General features: G+C 37.4%; 1 protein-coding gene across 1 annotated transcript in view; it reads left to right on the top strand.

Annotated features, from left to right (window-relative positions):
• Positions 1–13,921, top strand: part of METAP1 (methionyl aminopeptidase 1) — a 30,528-nt gene extending 16,607 nt beyond the window's left edge. The window contains exons 5-11 of the mRNA XM_055797285.1: positions 846–937; positions 1,625–1,708; positions 3,235–3,373; positions 6,386–6,517; positions 9,051–9,194; positions 11,831–11,896; positions 12,065–13,921. Coding sequence (XP_055653260.1) covers positions 846–937; positions 1,625–1,708; positions 3,235–3,373; positions 6,386–6,517; positions 9,051–9,194; positions 11,831–11,896; positions 12,065–12,225 — 818 coding nt within the window. The 3' untranslated portion in view covers positions 12,226–13,921. The remainder of the gene's footprint in view (positions 1–845; positions 938–1,624; positions 1,709–3,234; positions 3,374–6,385; positions 6,518–9,050; positions 9,195–11,830; positions 11,897–12,064) is intronic.
• Positions 13,922–16,871: the final 2,950 nt, after the last annotated feature.

Here is a 16,871-nt window from a genome sequence, read left to right as displayed (position 1 = left end):
GTGTTTCTGTTGGAAATGTGTTATAAAATAACAAAACCAAACAAAATTGCACTAAACAGCCTGCAAAAGAAAGCTGATGCATGAGTTCCAGCTGGTTTTGAACACAGAGGGAATACATTGAAAATTGCTCTTTTATTGGTTTGATTTGGTATTTTGCCCTTTTTATATCAATAGTAGTGCTTTGCATTTTCCAAAAAAAGCTGAAAAGCTGCTATAAAGTCTGTTAGAATTATTCTTAAATCTTCAGCCATTCTTTAGTTGTTTTTTACAGAATGGAAATATTTAAACAAATCAACGTACTGTCTTTTAGGGGGGTTGCTCAACTAAAAAGCCGAGCTTGTGCAGAATTTGGTAGGAAGAATTTACATACTTGCATCAGCTGATTATTGCAATAGTATAACTAGAGATATTCACAGGCTTATATAATACTGTATGGCTCTTCTAGAATATTATTTATTACTAATTATTATCTCCAAAGCAGCTAAAAGAAAAATAAAAAAACTTTTCTATGAATAATAGAATTTCTTTGTAAATCTAATTTTTTAAGCTTGTGTTTTGACTAACTGGGCATGGTGGGTTTATGTAGTAAATGAACGAGCATCCTCTGCACGTGTGGGCATTATGGTATTGTGGAAAGCTTATAAATTGAAATTAGTCTGGATAATTATTATAGTGCTATGACTTGGTGGGTTCATTATTTTAGTCTGTAGTGAGAAAGTATGTACTTTTATTGCCATTGGTAAGCTCAGTTAGTTTCTTGATTGGACCTGTGTCAATCACTCTGCTAAATAACATGGATTTTTTCTTTCTTTTTTTTTCCCCCTTCCTCCTCCTTTTCTTTTCAGGAATGTCTGAATCAGAACAGGCTTTAAAAGGAACTTCTCAAATAAAAATACTCTCATCTGAGGATATAGAAGGGATGCGAGTAGTGTGTAGGGTAAGGGGGTTTTGGTTTTCATTACAAAGTGCCTTTTATTCTTTAAAAAGCCTAGTGATTTTACTAGTTTGTGACAGCACATTTGAAGTACAAACTTTCAAACTACTTCTGAGCACTGAAAAATAGATTGAGAAATTGAGTATTTTCTTGCTTTTTCTCTCCTTTCAACTCCCAATTCACAGTAAACTATTTTGCAAGTGGAAAGATGACTTTTATCTGTGTTTTGGCTTTGTTGTTACTAGTGAGATAATCTCTGGCTGAAATGTTGTTACTGTTAGGAATATATATTTTATAATGCATAGATGAGAACAGAACTTTTTCCTTTTCTATAGTACTAAGTAAAAACTAAAAAGCAAAACAGAGCCCCATCCCTAACAGTTTTTGAAAAAAAGCTGTTCAACTGTAATCACTTCCTCGTACACAAGTCAAACTTTGAAATCTATTTGGGTAGTCTGGTTTAAGATTATGGTATTCAAGGAAATTGTGGTCCAAATCTTAATTGGAGTGTTTTCAAATCTCACGGAGCTGGCTTGGTAATATATCCTGTAGACATCTTAAAGTCTTTATAGAGTTTAAATCTATCCAGCTTTCCTAGCAATCTTGGTCTAGCTCAGGAAAATGGGTTGCTCATGTTCTAGGGAGTAGTCCTCGTCTTATTTTACATCAGTACTCTTGTTTTGTTTGCAGCTTGCTAGAGAAGTATTGGATGTTGCTGCCATGATGGTGAAAGCAGGTGTAACTACTGAAGAAATTGATCATGCTGTCCATTTAGTAAGGTTATTTTCTTGTTCTTCTGGTGTTTGTAAGTGCTTTCTTCCATCTTCTTATTTGTGAATGATTGTTGTGTGGTTTTCTTTGCTGTATGAATTTCTTATTTTGAACTGTTTCCCAATTTGAAGCTAGTGGGTAGTGCAGATGTTAGAAATACGTTACAGCACAATGGTAGATTCAAAATGAATTAGGAACTCCTGGGTGCCTCTCTCTGTCAGCTCCTTCCACGATTTCCAGCTTCAGATTCCCTCTAAGTTTTTTTTCACCTGTTTTCTCAGTTAACATCATACCATTTTCTTTCTTCTAAACCCTTTTTGCTCCACAGATACCATTATATAAAGAACATCATACGTAGGCCATGGACTTTTTGTGCTCTGTGGTATTGGTTAAGATGTACAGAGGAGAAGACTTAATTATTTATGGTTGGGAATCAGAACTTAAGAACCTCAGAGAGAATTGAAATGACGTTTGATACAGTCAGGCAAATTAAAGCCACAGTCTAGTGAAGTATTTGATACACATGTTGAAGTATTTTCCTGGCTTAACTATTCATAGATACTTGAATTGTGTTATTTTTATTTTTCTTTGCTGTCTTCTCTATAAGGCATGTAAACTGATAATTGAGGATACTGGTGTGCACTGTGGGGAAGGCAACAATTTTGGTATAGTTAAGGCTCTTAGAGCGCTTTCTGGTTGGTGTTTGTTTTATCTGCGTTTGCAACTGTTGAGCCAAGATCGCAAAGAACCTACTCTGGTTTGATTAGGCCAGAGTTTTCTGTTGAACTGCATCGAACAGTATACTAGTAGCTTATGCATGATGTCTTTAATGTGAACAACTAGTAGTTAAAATGGTGTTACCCCTCTTCAGCAGTTCTCGGAAACTTTTGCATGGCAGATTGTTGATACTGACTGATAACCCTGATTGGTACTTTGCAGTTTTAAAAAGTATGATTTATTATTTTTTTTCTTAATAAAAAGTTTAACACAGTATTTGCTTGGTATGTCACATAGTGTGTGTATGTATGTATATGTAAGTATATATAAAATATATGTGTCAGTTTTGCAAAAATCCCGAACAGGTTATTAGAACAAGTGCAAAGGAAGCAGCTTAAGGTTGTAAAGCTAGGGGTGAAAGAGTGGTGCTAAAGGTTAGTTTGTCTGACCTTTGTGTTTTGCAAAAATACTTGAAGTCTTAGACTGGGTGCTTAAAAACAGTAATTGAAAATAGCAATGTTTTTAACTGAATAAATATTGCTGTGCATTGTTTTAAACATGAATGCTTCAAGCATTCATAGTTGAATAACATAACGATGAGTAGAAACAAAATTAAAGTAGCTTTACTTTCATCCTGGTAAGAAATGCAAAGCATAACAAAATACCATAATGCCAAAAAATACTCGAAGAATCTTATTTTCAAGAGTCACTGCTTTTCAGCCTATTGTGGTTACAGTAAAGCTGTTGTGCATATGCTTGTTCGTTGTACAAAACTTACTAATGTAGAGTGTAAATTGTATTTTCTAAATTAGGCTTGTATTGCAAGGAATTGCTATCCTTCCCCTCTGAATTATTATAATTTCCCTAAGTCGTGTTGCACATCAGTGAATGAAGTGATCTGTCATGGAATTCCTGACAGGAGGCCATTGCAGGAGGGAGATATTGTTAATGGTAAGTGCTATGAAATTAACCTTCAACACTTCTACCTTCTATCCAGTTAAACCATGTCGTAAGGTGAGGTTTCACTAGCAGGCAACACGATTGGAATAGCTTCTTAAGAAAGGCTTGTGTTCTCATTTCCCAGTTAACCTCTTCCCTTTACAAATTTAAATTAATGATTTAATAAAATATTTAATAAAAAAATTCAAAAGTTTGGTCCACTTTAAAAGCTTTATGATTCTTCTGCACTGGTCTGTGCATTAGTATAGTATAGTGCCTGAGTGTTCTACTTGTGCACTAGTTTGCTTTTGTTCCAGACTGTATAAATAGTGAATAAAATGTATATTGAATGATTCAGCTGGATTAGTTCTGTGTGAATTCTTAATTAGATGGCTGTAGATCCTTAAGATTTTGCTACAGACATCACAATTATGATGACTGTAAAGGTGAGGCATTGTATGGGTGCATATTAAAATCTGTACCTTTACTTTGAGCATCTTACAGCCTAACTCTATCAGCTGCTTTTTGTTCATGGTACTCAATATACGTATCCTTCTTGGGTGTTGAGGGATACTTGACTGTTTTTTGTTTTCTTAATTCACTTCTTGGTTTGGCAGTAGAAATTAATTACATTTGTTTTGTAGAAACATTTGCACTTTTATTGCATTGGTTTGCTTCTCTCTTATCTGTAAAAAAATACCCAGTATATCTTAAGGTTTGGCCTACCTCTGGAAGCAGGTTGGAATCCCTTTAGATTGCCAGGTATTTGAGATAGATATTAAATGTTTTTATATATATATTATATATATATATGTATATAATACTTACTAAGACTACAGCTCAGTACTGTAGGTACCAGCCTTTTCAGAACAAACCTCATGATTGCTGCCCCCTTCTAGATCAGGTTTGGTCTGGCTGATTGCTGTAGCATACATATAACCATTTGGGCAAAGTTCCTTAATTTTTTGTTAGTTTCAAAGATGATGCCTTTGCACAGCTCTCTTGTTGCTATCTTTTTTGGCATTGCTGGAGTCTAAACCAAGAAGCCCAGTTAAGCTTACTAGGTTGGCTTCATCTACACAGTGCCTTACCATTCTGCTGTTTGCATGCCAAGGCTGCACCTCAGTGCTAGAAAACACCTTTTGTAAGAGAGTTTAGCTTTGTTCATATCCCTGCCCTGATTGCACTTGCCCAAGCTTTGAGCCTTCTGCTTTGTTTTGGTGAGGAAGAACTAGTTCACTCTTTTGTAGTTGAGTAGGTCTTGTTACGAAATGGTTCACATCTTGTGGATTGAACATGCATTCCCCATGGGCTCAAAAGGCTTCCAAGTCTTGTAGGATTCTGTTTGATAAGGTAGTGGCTCAAAAGCCTCTTCTAAAGAAAGAACAAAACAGGGTACAAAGGAGGAGACAGAAAAAGTACGGTGCCAATCTACTTAAAACTTTTTAGCCTGCTGGAAGCAAAAGGTGGCCATGTCAGAGTCCAAAACAGGTTTTTAGAATCACAGGAAAACATCATTCAGAACGGTACTGGCAAGTGATGTCTAGGTCAACCCCCTGCTCCAAGCAGGGCATCATAACATTTTGTTATCGTACAGTTCCCTGGGAGCAGATGTGATCTCTTTGTAAAGTGTAGTGTAACCCTGCACATGCATGCATTCACAACAGGCAATATTGTTTTCGTGTGGTGTTAATTTCATTCTTAAATATTTGCCAGCAGTACAGATTTACTGTTGACACCAAGAATTTTTTTACCCGTGCTTTCATGTCACGGTTGTATTGGTGTCTCCAAGCAGCTCATATACCATATTCCTGAAGTATTACTGCTTAGTACAGTTTCCTTCATGGTTGTTTACTTGTGAGGGGGTCTGCATGTGAATTTCTTAATGAATAGCAGTTCAGTAACTATTCCAGTGGTTTTGGTATTCCAGCAGCTATTAGACGTACCAGACTACAGACAAAGTCTGTCAAGCGCAAAACTACCCATTCTACCACAGGAAGTCAATTTAATAGGCAAATCTAGAATATTTTGCATGTGTTTACTATTTATAATGACTAAATGATGGCAGGTTTTAATTATTCACTTGTCTGCTATGAGACAGGATACTGAAGTAGATGATAGCTATGACTAAACTGGTAGTCCTGTTCCCATGTTTTGTGAAAGGCCTATTTGCAACAAGCATCTTGTATGGATATTCTTAATCCAGATTTTTTTTAATGAGTTAAACTAAAAAAGATTTTTTCCCATTAAAACTACTTATGCTGATATTTTTCAAGAATGGGTTACATCAGTTGGTTTACAACCACCTTTACATGCAAAGCAAATTAAGAGTCTTGCTGTAACATAATTCAAAACTCTTACTCTATGTTCTTCTAAACCTGTTGTTTAAGCATGCCCTTCTCATTCTTGCTGTTTACCTGATACTGAATGTTTAAATTCTTTCATTTGAAAGAAAAAATAAATTTTTCTTTGGTGTATTTTTCTTAGTTGGGAATGCTATTGGAAAGTTGCTGTGTATTTAATGTTCAAGGTATTTTACCTTTTTGGCTGGAAGCAACAGGTTTTGGCATTACCATTTTTGCAGAGGTGTGATATTATTCTAAACATCCTTAGAAACTACTTAAGTTAAAATGTGGGTTAAAACATGATTACATACCTTCTTAAAATTCAATTTACCCCTATTAGTGCTGGTATTAATTCTAAAACTCTTAATTTTAACCAGGTAAATCACCATGGAGCAAAGAGCTTCTCTTTCTTGTTTTTCTGTTTACCTAGAAAACCAATCATAATCTTTCTATGTCTGTGTTGCATTGGTGTAACACTATCTTAGTAGTTAATTCTATAGAATGTAGAGGATAAGCATGAGATAATTGATACTGCTGGAAGAGTTTACATTTGACATTTTTCCAAAGTAATCTTACAATTTCACGATTAAAATCCTAGATTTTTACATGTGTGCGCTTGTCCTTTCACAAAACAAGAATGAGAAATACAGTGCTAATACTACAATATGTCTATTTGCAGTGGATATTACTGTCTATCGTAATGGCTACCATGGAGATCTGAATGAGACGTTTTACGTTGGAGAAGTTGATGAGGGTGCAAGGAGGCTTGTCCAAACAACTTACGAGTGCCTAATGCAAGCCATTGATGCAGGTAAACCCTTTGGCTAGAACCTGAAGCCTTATGGTTTTGGTTCTCAAACATGGGTGCTCGTATTTGCTACTGCCTGGGAGTGACTTCTGTTGTAGAATGCAGAAGTGCTGCTGTGTGTCACAAGCAGATGATGTATATTGTATAAAACAGTGATCCTTGAAATGGCATAGTTCTGTGGCTTGTGGTTGCAACTTTTACTTGGAATGTGGGTTAACAAGGAAAATGTAATTGATGTTGAGCTGATCCACGTATGATAATATTTATATGGAAACAGCCTTTTCAGACTATTAGTTAGATGGATGAGGCATCCTTGCTCTGAGTAGTTTAGCGAAGGTGAAGAACAAAGTGTGTTTTGGAAAACCAAAGTATTGCTTCCTACTACTGTAGTTTGTATGGTGTTGCACAATGGACCAATAAGATAAAACACTGTTTGGACACATAAAACATATCTCTTTACCCCTGCCAGACCTGACGGTTATTTCATAAAGCTAATTTTGAGCTCTTGATTTTCAACTGTGGGAATATGCCAGAGAAGACTGATCCATGTCTTTAATTATGTTGCTTAGCTATAACTCAGGACAGCTTCATTGAGACATGCAATGAGATAGAAAGGTAGCTAGAGAATGTCATGTTCAACTTCATTCATAAAGGAGTATACTAAGTTCTCCTAGACAAACAGAAAACAAAACAAAAATCTCTCAAGTCCTAGAAATTTGTACTGTCTGTGTCTTTTATACCATTCAGCTTCTTTAAATCCACAGCACAATTTACTTCATGGCCTCTAAAACCTGAAATTTAAGGTGCTATATCTGAAGGCTTTAAACTTGCATTTAATTGAAAGTCAATGAAAAAAAAATTATGATGTACTTACTTTGGTTAATAATTTGGACACAGCTAGCCAAGCTGAAAGGACAAAAATCCATATAAATGACATCTTGTGCATCCATTGTGTGATGAAGAAAATTGAATTTCAATTTTCAAAATTCAAAAATTTAAAAAACAGAATTGAGCGATGAAGAATATAATTACCTGTTTATGTGGGATAACTGTTCTGAAATGACTACTTTGTTTTTAAGAGCTAAGTCAGAATGTTTGCTTTGCTCCTGTACTTTATTTCTATAGTAATTGTTATATATGTTGTCTCTTATTTTTCATATCATGACTTTGGTGTATGAACTATGACAGAAATTCACTTTGTGTTCATTATAATGAGATTTAAATTCTCAGTGTAACTTTTTCTTTACCAACTTTTTAGATGCTGTAACAGGTTTTAAAGGATTTTAGACATTCCTTGCTAGTAGGAATTCTGGCAGCAAGTTGTCTCTGCTGTTAAAAAGAATAACCTCTCCTCTGTTTAAATCATCTTCATTTCTTGGTGTTGGATCAGCAGAGCTCTAAGAGAGTTGCATGAGAGAGAGCAGCAGAGGGCTTCTGGCTGCATTGAGAGGAGTTGCTTGGTATTGTCAGGCTTGAAGGAGATGGTACTTCACAACCACTTAGCACAAAACAAACAGATTAACTTTTCCTTCTCTTCCCCCCCCCCCCCCCCCCCCCCCCCCATGTCGTTCCCCCCCATTTTGGGAAAAGCAGGCACATTCCAGTATTCAGCTTACTGATTTAAGTTGTAGTTGTTTACATTATCAGGTAATTGAACTAAATGGCTTGATTCCTTAAAGTTTTAGCTTTGTATGTGAACTCTGCTGAAGATGGCTTCACATAACCACACAGCATCTGGCTCCTGAAGGAACAGCATATATTCAGGGAGTTGTGAATGATCTTGAAATGGCATTTACATTCTCTCTCTTTTAAGTTGCTCAAGGTTGCTTTTGGTATGCACCTTCATCAGCTGATGGATGAGGCATTGTTGCTTTTACAGTATTGTTGCTAACTTGTCCAAGTGCTGAAAGTGAATTTTTCACACCATTTTCATCTGTTTCAAACTCTTTGAGGCTTCCTAAAAGCATTGTAAAACAAGTTAGTCCCGCATGTGAACATTATTTGCTGTAGTTCTAAAAATCTTGTCTAAAAGATACCCATTTTCTCTTGCCACCTCCTCACCCCCTTTTTAGTCCTTCATATATAATCATTTTTCCTTTTTATTTGTGTGCACTTTTCACACAGTAGTAGACAAGTGTATATTTAAAATACAGTGCATATGTTCATTGAAAGAAGCACTGCAACTCTGGGTATGAGAATTTACCAAACAGTTTGAAAGTATTTTGTTGTCTTTAATTTCAAACTTCGACATCCTTTTAATATATGAGCACTTACATCCACAAAAGGAAGAACGTATTGTTTTCTGAGGCAGTTTTGTTTCTCATTTTCTATTTTCTATAAGACTGTTTCCTCCCTCTCTCATGTTATTGCACTCACATACTTGATAGATTAAATGATCATAGGAAGTTGCATACGAAAATGCATGGCCATACAAGCCATGAGTGCTACAGGGGTATTAGCCTGCATGGTGTTTAATGGTTAGTTGTGTTGAAAGAAAGCTCTCTAAGTTCTGATCTGCATTGCTTTAATTTTGCAGTAAAACCTGGCGTTCGGTACAGAGAACTGGGAAACATTATTCAGAAACATGCTCAAGCAAATGGATTTTCCGTCGTTCGGAGCTACTGTGGTCATGGAATCCACAAACTCTTCCATACAGCCCCTAATGTCCCACATTATGCCAGTGAGTATTCATTCCCTTTGGTTTGTGCAGTAGACAAGGAGTGGCTTGCAATGAATGCACCGAATTTACTTCTTGCTTATATTCTAATGAAGTAGCAAGTTGTCTGACAGCCATCAAGTTACAATTTTTGCACTTGCGAAATATTTTTTTTTCTAAGCCTTGGACCACAGCATGCTTTATGAACCTAAATAAGGTGAATACAGTATATACTGAGACGGTCTGTGCCTGCACTAATGGTTAGTGTTAGCTCTCATCTGTACTGGGTAATGGCTCAGTGTTTTTTGCCAGAATCCCCAACTAATCTTTTAGACATCCTTGTCTGACATGAATGGGCAAATGTTTCTGTCTTTAGAAGGTGTAAGCAAAAACTTACTGCCATTTCCAGATGTAAATAAAAGGCTAATTGAATGGTATAGAGGGGTGTTGGACCTGAATCTGGATCCTGTTATGTTTCACTTTTCTTCATTTGAGTGTTGTGATCTGATGTTCCTGGAAACTTTTGTAGTGTGTGGCAGAGGAGGAATGACCTTTTCTAGAGCAGGTTCTCAGCTTTAGTTTTTGGAAATGGTGATGTCCCCGTGACAATTTTTGCCAGGACTAAGCTTACAGCATCCACAGACGCAAAAAAGAGGAGCTGAAATGCCAGTGGAGAGCTAAGGATAGAATAAATATGGTGAAGCAGTGATAAACAGTTCATGCCTACTTCAGCTGTAAAGCTCCCCTAATAGGACATTTCCTCAGACCCGACAGATGCCTTCATCTTCCCATCTCCTAACAAGCCTTAAAATAGATTGTAGTTCTAGACCAGGGGTCCTCAAACTACGGCCCGCGGGCTGGATGTGGCCCCCCAGGGTCCTCAATCCGCCCCCCCCCGTATTTAAAGAACCCCCCCGCCCCCCCCTGCTGGGGTTTGGGGGGGGAAACCAAGCAGCCGCAGATGACTGCCTGCCACTGCATCCGTGCTGGCCTCCTGTTTAAAAAGTTTTAGGACCTCTGTTCTAGATTATAATCTAGCAATCACTGATTTTTCATGTAATTTCCCTGATTTATTTTTTCAGAGAACAGAGAAAACCTGCTCTACCTAATCACAGGCTAGAAGGGTATCAAATCCTGGTATTTACTTTTTGTCATGTAAAATGAAGAAAATCTGGATTCTTTGGAGTTGGAGGGCATTTTATATATATCTATATATATAAAATATATATAAATAATATATATTTACTATATATATATTAAAATGCAATCTGAGAAAAAGGAAACTTCTATCTTTCCTGGCTGTTGGGAATTTTGAAAATTCTTTTTCATTGAGCTAGAATGTCCCTTCCCAGTAAGGAAGATGCTGGGTTTTTTTAAATACAGATTCATAGCAAAGCAAGTGGAAAGACCTAAGGGAGTTAAAGCTTCTTGAAGCGGAGGAAAAAAAAAAAAAAAAAAAGCTGCTGCTTATTTCTGGCTTACTATGAAAAGACTTTTAAAAGCAAAAAGCTCATTTTATAAGCTTTTAGATTATTTAACAAAATCATGAGAACTGCAGGGGATAAAAGACAAAATTTCTTCAGATGCAGAAGACTATAAACTTCCATTTAACTGAGAGCAAGAAATGTCAGCAGATGATGGAGATAGAAGCAAGACTCTTTTAAGTAAAAGAAAAATGATCTGGTTGCTGTTTTATAAACTTGATGTCAGCGATTTTAAAAATCATCTAGGTGATTTAGACAATCTAATAAACTTACACAATTAGAGTAGACTGGGGGATGGGGAATTTGTATGTAAGAATTGATGCACATTGTCTACAGCAGCAAAGTAACTTGGAGGTAATGGTGCCTGTGTGGTACTGGAGTTTGTTCCAGCTCTGACATGCTAGGCTGAGTCAGATCAAAGCCACACTGCCGTTCCGGGTGAAACAGGGCAAAGAAAAAGGGCTGAAGCCTTTCTTCAGTCAAACTACACTCCTAGAGATGTGCTGTGCATCAGTTCGTGTGTCTCCACATAAACATTTTCGGTGTATATAACATCAAGAAGTTCAATATTATTGTCTAGTATGTCTTGAAATTCTCTGCCTTTTTATGTTGGCTAAAAAAATACAGCATTATCACCCTGATACTACTCTGACCCCATTACCCAGAGTAATGAGGGGGCCAATGTGTCTTTCATAAATGGAATCATGGGATTGCTTAACAGCTATCATGTTTTGACAGTTTATTGGAACTAATGGTTCAGTGGAAACAAATTAAGAGGTTTCAAGCCTTCTCCGAATAACTTTAAATACTACTTTTGACTGATTTTTTTTTTTTTTTTTTTTTTTTTTTTAAATGGTATTTTTCATCTTAGAAGTCTCTGGAAATCCCTGTATTAGATTTGTTCAGGGTTTTTACAGAACTGGAGTTGAACTCCCATTGAGGAAAGACAGCAATTAATTTTAAGCTACTTGAGTAAATATTGCAGTGTTGGAGGAGGGGGGAAGGAAAGAACTAAAAGAAAAACCTTAATGTAGAATTAAAAATGGAGTGAATAGGTAATCTGTGAAGGGCTTCTCTGACTGTACAGTATTCTGGCTATATTATTCTGGGACAGGGATTTATTAATTTACTAAGATGGGTTCACATTTTCTAACTTGAGTGTTCCTTTTATTGCAGAAAATAAGGCAGTTGGAGTCATGAAGCCAGGTCATGTATTTACAATTGAACCAATGATCTGTGAAGGTGAGCAATTTAGCAATAGAGTAAAATGATTGCTCTTGTTTACTATTAATAAGTGATGGAATAGGCTGGTTCTGTTCTGTATAGCTGATAGATTTTCATTTCTCTTTGGGGAATGGGGAACTGTTATCTGTTACTTAAAAACAGTCAAGTCATCATTTATGTTTTTAGGTGGTTGGCAAGATGAAACATGGCCTGATGGTTGGACTGCTGTAACAAGAGATGGAAAGCGATCTGCCCAGTTTGAACATACACTTCTGGTCACTGATACAGGCTGTGAGATCTTAACCCGGCGGCTGGATAGTATTTGTCCCCATTTCATGTCTCAGTGATAGTTTTAAGACTATGCAGGTGGATCTGAACAATACCTTTTTTTTTTTTTTTGTCTCTGTACTATGCATTTTTTAAAGAGTACAGAATAGAGAGATTTCATCATTTACTTTGTTCTCAGTGATTGTAGATAAGAGGACTATCTTGAAGAACCTGACCCAGTGTCTGGAAAAGCAGAGAAGAATTTAAAGATTTTCCTGCTTTCCCCCTACCTACAATGCTTACGCTATAATTTTCTTTTCTCTCCTATTCTCTTTAGCACCTTTCTTTCAATTAGACCCACAATTGCTTCTGTTGCTGCCGTGATATTAGCTAGAAAAATGTGGGTAACCTTTCCCACTGGGACTTGATATTTTGGGATCCAGGTTTTTTTCACCACTTCAGCGTGTCCTGTCGCACTTGGTATGTCAGTGGCACCTGAGATTTTAAGCATTTCTAGTTCCAAAGACTTGCTCCTGCTTCTGCAGATACTGTTCTAATGGGCTGGGCCTTTTTTGTTTATCCGTTGAGAAGGGGGAAGAAGTGAGAAAGCCTATTCTTGCAAACATGCATGCCTACCCTTTAATTCTGTCCCTGTCTCTCTGCTGATGGCCTCAGTGGTGATTGCAGCTGTAGGTGACACGCTTAATGGCAGGACTTGTTTCCTTTGCTGGAGATTTGATGGTATGGGCTTCCTACAGGGAAAATTAATAAATTCTCTTACGTGCAGCTCCCTGGAATAAGCTGCTTCTTGGCAAACCAGTATTTGCAGGCAGTGTCCCGCTCCAAAAGCTTGGTGAAGCCGATGTGTTCAGACTTGCCTAGATAAAGGAATGCAACAAGAACCAAAAAGATCTCATGTTCATGGGATCCCTGTGTATGTTAACTGTGGGGCATTTTTTAAAGGTACATCCACGGTAGCTGTAGGGGATTAGATTTGCAAGACTTTACAGTGAAATGAGTATGTATCTCAAAACAAGTCTGAGTGTGAGAAAATGAAACACTTTCAATTCCGTATTCATTTTCTTTTGGCAATTTTAAACAGGTCATTTTTTCCCCCTCAGTTAAGTAAGTTTCATGCTTTTAGAAAGTCTTAAGGGGGCCACCTGATCTTTTTTTCCTCAGACTGGGTATAGAGTGGGCAATGTTAGTACATTTACCACTTTATTTCCTGTTAATGGGTTGTAATGAGCTGGAAACTGTTATGTTAAGGAGTGTGGATTGATTAAGCCTCTCTTCTCTCTACCTTTCTTCTCCCATGCCCACTTCCTTTCCATCATCTTTGGTGTCTCTGCTGAGGGAATTTATTTTTTCTTCTGGACTGTAATGAAAATTTTTTCAGACCCCATTGCAGACTGTCTTACACCACTGTAATGCAAGAAATAGTTAAACCAATGCAGACATTAAATCAAAATAATACAATCATGGGCACAAAACACACCTTTACAAGGTGTCCAGTGAATTTGTTGCCACATCAGACCTAAACATATGAGGTACGGCCTAACCTTGGCTCCCCTTGGCACTGCAGAATTTAGGTGGGGGGAAAGGAGTTAGTGCTTCATAATACTGGACTTGTGTCCTACCAAATACCAAATTTGCCAGAAAATGTCTTCTCTACCCTGAGTGCCTCAGACCTGTGTTGCTGTAAGAGTATCATTGTGATGTTTTCATTACCTGTATTATTTTTAATTATGCAGTAAAGTGACCTGAAATAATGCATATAGAATGCGTGTGTGTGTGTGTGTGCGCGTATAGATTTTAACAAAACAGACTGTAGTATTTGAGTGGAATTACCTGTGTTGAATGAGATGTAATGTATTGAGATGACTGTCCTGGAGGTTTGCCCACCATATCATGCACTTGAATGGTTACAATGGTCTTGCCTTTTCTACATGTGTGTGTATGATGGGGGGCGGGGGGGAGGGGGCTTCACTTTTGGTCTACAAAATAAAAGTTGCAGCTGCTTTTAACAAAACTTTTGTGTGATTCAAAACCAGACATAGCATTCTCAATTATGTTCAGGTTTGCTTGTACCTGGCTGCATGCATCTATCAGTAGTGCTTGCACTGTTAAGTCACCCTTAAACTGCACATGTGCCACTTGAATACCTCTTTGTTGTGGCACCAATACAATCAGATTTAATACTGCATGTTTTGAATATAGGTAATCTGTGGTGATACGCATTTCTGCCTATAAATTGAAATCACAGCATGAATATACTGAGTTCACACTGCTGCAGTATTTTTAAACAAGTGGAAAGCTTAGTCAGCATCTATACCAGTTCTTTCAACATGAGAGAGCACATCAGCCTGGAGAACAACTCATTTAATAAAAATACTCTGAAAGGCTATTTTTTCACCTATGTAGCTGGAACTTTGCTCAAACATCACATATGTTAGATGTGTGCTGACTGGATTTGGGAAAGTATCTATTTTTGATTCTTACAGAAGTCGCTATCCACTTAAAAATACTAACTAAGCAAGCAAAAAAACCCAAACAAGAATACCCCACCCCAACTTAACCTACTTTAGAATGAAGTCTTTAGATATTGCATACGCTTTTACTAAAAACACAATCCTGCAATTAGTTCTGAAACAATCCCTTAAAGTATTTTCCCTTTTACTATTCATGTAAGAGAGCCTGGAACCTCTTCATGCTGTTTCTGCAAATTGACGTGAATACTTAAGGAGATAATATTTGATAGCTGATATTGAATGAAAGTTAACAGTGAAAGGAGATGGGACAAGCTGCGTCTTTTACATGACATTCAGCAGAGTACATACACTTTTTAGGTACAATCATTTGGTGGAAACTTTTTGTCTGTTGAAATTCTTAGAGTTGTCAAGATGGTACAGTTCAATACAGAGCTTCATCACCAGGAACAGGGTACAAGCTCTTGTGTTTGTGGGTCCCTTTGTTAACTGAGCAACTTCAAAAAGACTATTTCAAACATGCTCCGTTCAATCAGCTGCTTTGCAGGACAAGGGTAGTCTGAAAACTCTGCTATGTAATGGCTAGGACATTAATACTTCAGGCTGGAAGAGGCTGTAAGTATTTGAGCCGAGTGCTCTGGTATCACTACACATCTTTGTTGACATATTACAAGACTAGCTTTCCACACTCCAAGATGCAGATTCTCTAAAGAAATACTGTAACGCAGACAACATGACTGTATGGTCTTGGTTTTGTCTGTGCAGCCTAGAAGAACAACTGTTACAGTAGAAACATTTTATATCTGTTAAATCCAGTTGGGGGGGTAGTTTTGCTAAGAAGTTGAGCTAATATTCTATCGATAGTATCTTGTAGTTAGAGAGTACTCTTGCCAGAAAGGCTTGACAGCAACTTTTCTACTGAATTCTTTATCCAGAGCTACAAAGGAGTAAGAATTACTTCATTGCCGCATTGGAAGGCTCACTTCCACTTTTTATGATTTTTTAATTTATTTTTTATTAATTCTTATGACACTCACAGGAGTTAACTTTGGTGTTTACTCTGTTTGAAATGAAGCCAGAAATGCAGCTACCTCAACTATTTTTGGAATGCTCCAGGGCTATCTTTCCACTGACAAATGGAAAAGATACAACTGTCCCAGCTGTATAGCAGTGTCTTGGGGTAAGGTTATTGTTAGTAGCAAAACAGAATTTCTAGTAAGATCACTGTTGGCATTCAGTGTTCAAAAACAGTTGTTTTGACCAGACCCCCTTAAAACATGAAACTTCTCTCTTCATCAGTGTCCTTGGTTCACTGAAAAGCACTGACTTTTTATGTGTATAACTTTTCTTTAACTGGGTAGCCTTCCTGCCTCTGCTTTGCAGTCTGTTTTCTGCAGTTCCTCTGTTTTTCTGCATGTGTGGCACTGCTTCCAGGTTTCAATTCAAAGAAATTTTATCCAGTCAGATCACTTCAACTACAGTTAAGAAAAAACACCTGCAACTCCAAAATGAAGACTTAACCAACTCCCCTTCCAACAAACAAAAAATCCCCACAAAACCCTGAAACCTTCATCACACAATGCTCTTTACTGTTGTTCCCTTGCACCCCTCAAGAGCAAGTGGGCTGTTGCACTAATAGTAATGTTACCTGCTTCAAATGGCATGACCCTATTTCTGACTAAATAGAGGTAACAGTCCCACGCTGTTTGTTTTTGCTGCGTTGGCTGCCAAGGCTGCTTCAATTGCCAGTAAGTTTAAGAAAATAGCAAAACTGCTACTGAAGTCTTGGAGGACACCACTAGGGCAAGTGACTGTTGTCGTCTATGCTATTATCCTTACAATAATGAGCCAAACAGGAAACAAGGCAGAATTTGAACTTCCTAAGTGAACGCAGGTACACCTGGATGTTTAGGTCATATATCCAACTACACTCTGCTCTACAGTTAACTAGCTTTAAGGGACAGCTAGATGGTACATCCTTTGTAGTCCTACAATAGCCTCAGAAGCTCGGCAGGTGGAGTTGGAGTTCTTGCCACTCTCAGTACAGTTCAGCCCATCAATGCTGCTTCTCAACCCAGCTGTACTTTGTGTAGCTGCCTAGAGTAATGAATCCCACATAATTTCCTATTGACTGAAGAATATTCCTCTGTCATGTACGCACATACCCCAAAATCACTAGAGGAAAACAGTAAGATACAGCAGTCACAGTCTTAATGCTCAATAATTCCAACACCGTG

The sequence above is a fragment of the Falco peregrinus genome, chromosome 2 (assembly GCF_023634155.1).
Source record: "Falco peregrinus isolate bFalPer1 chromosome 2, bFalPer1.pri, whole genome shotgun sequence".
Lineage (NCBI taxonomy): Eukaryota > Metazoa > Chordata > Aves > Falconiformes > Falconidae > Falco > Falco peregrinus.
Note: the sequence above shows the minus strand (reverse complement) of the source record. Positions and strands in the feature narration are given on the sequence as shown.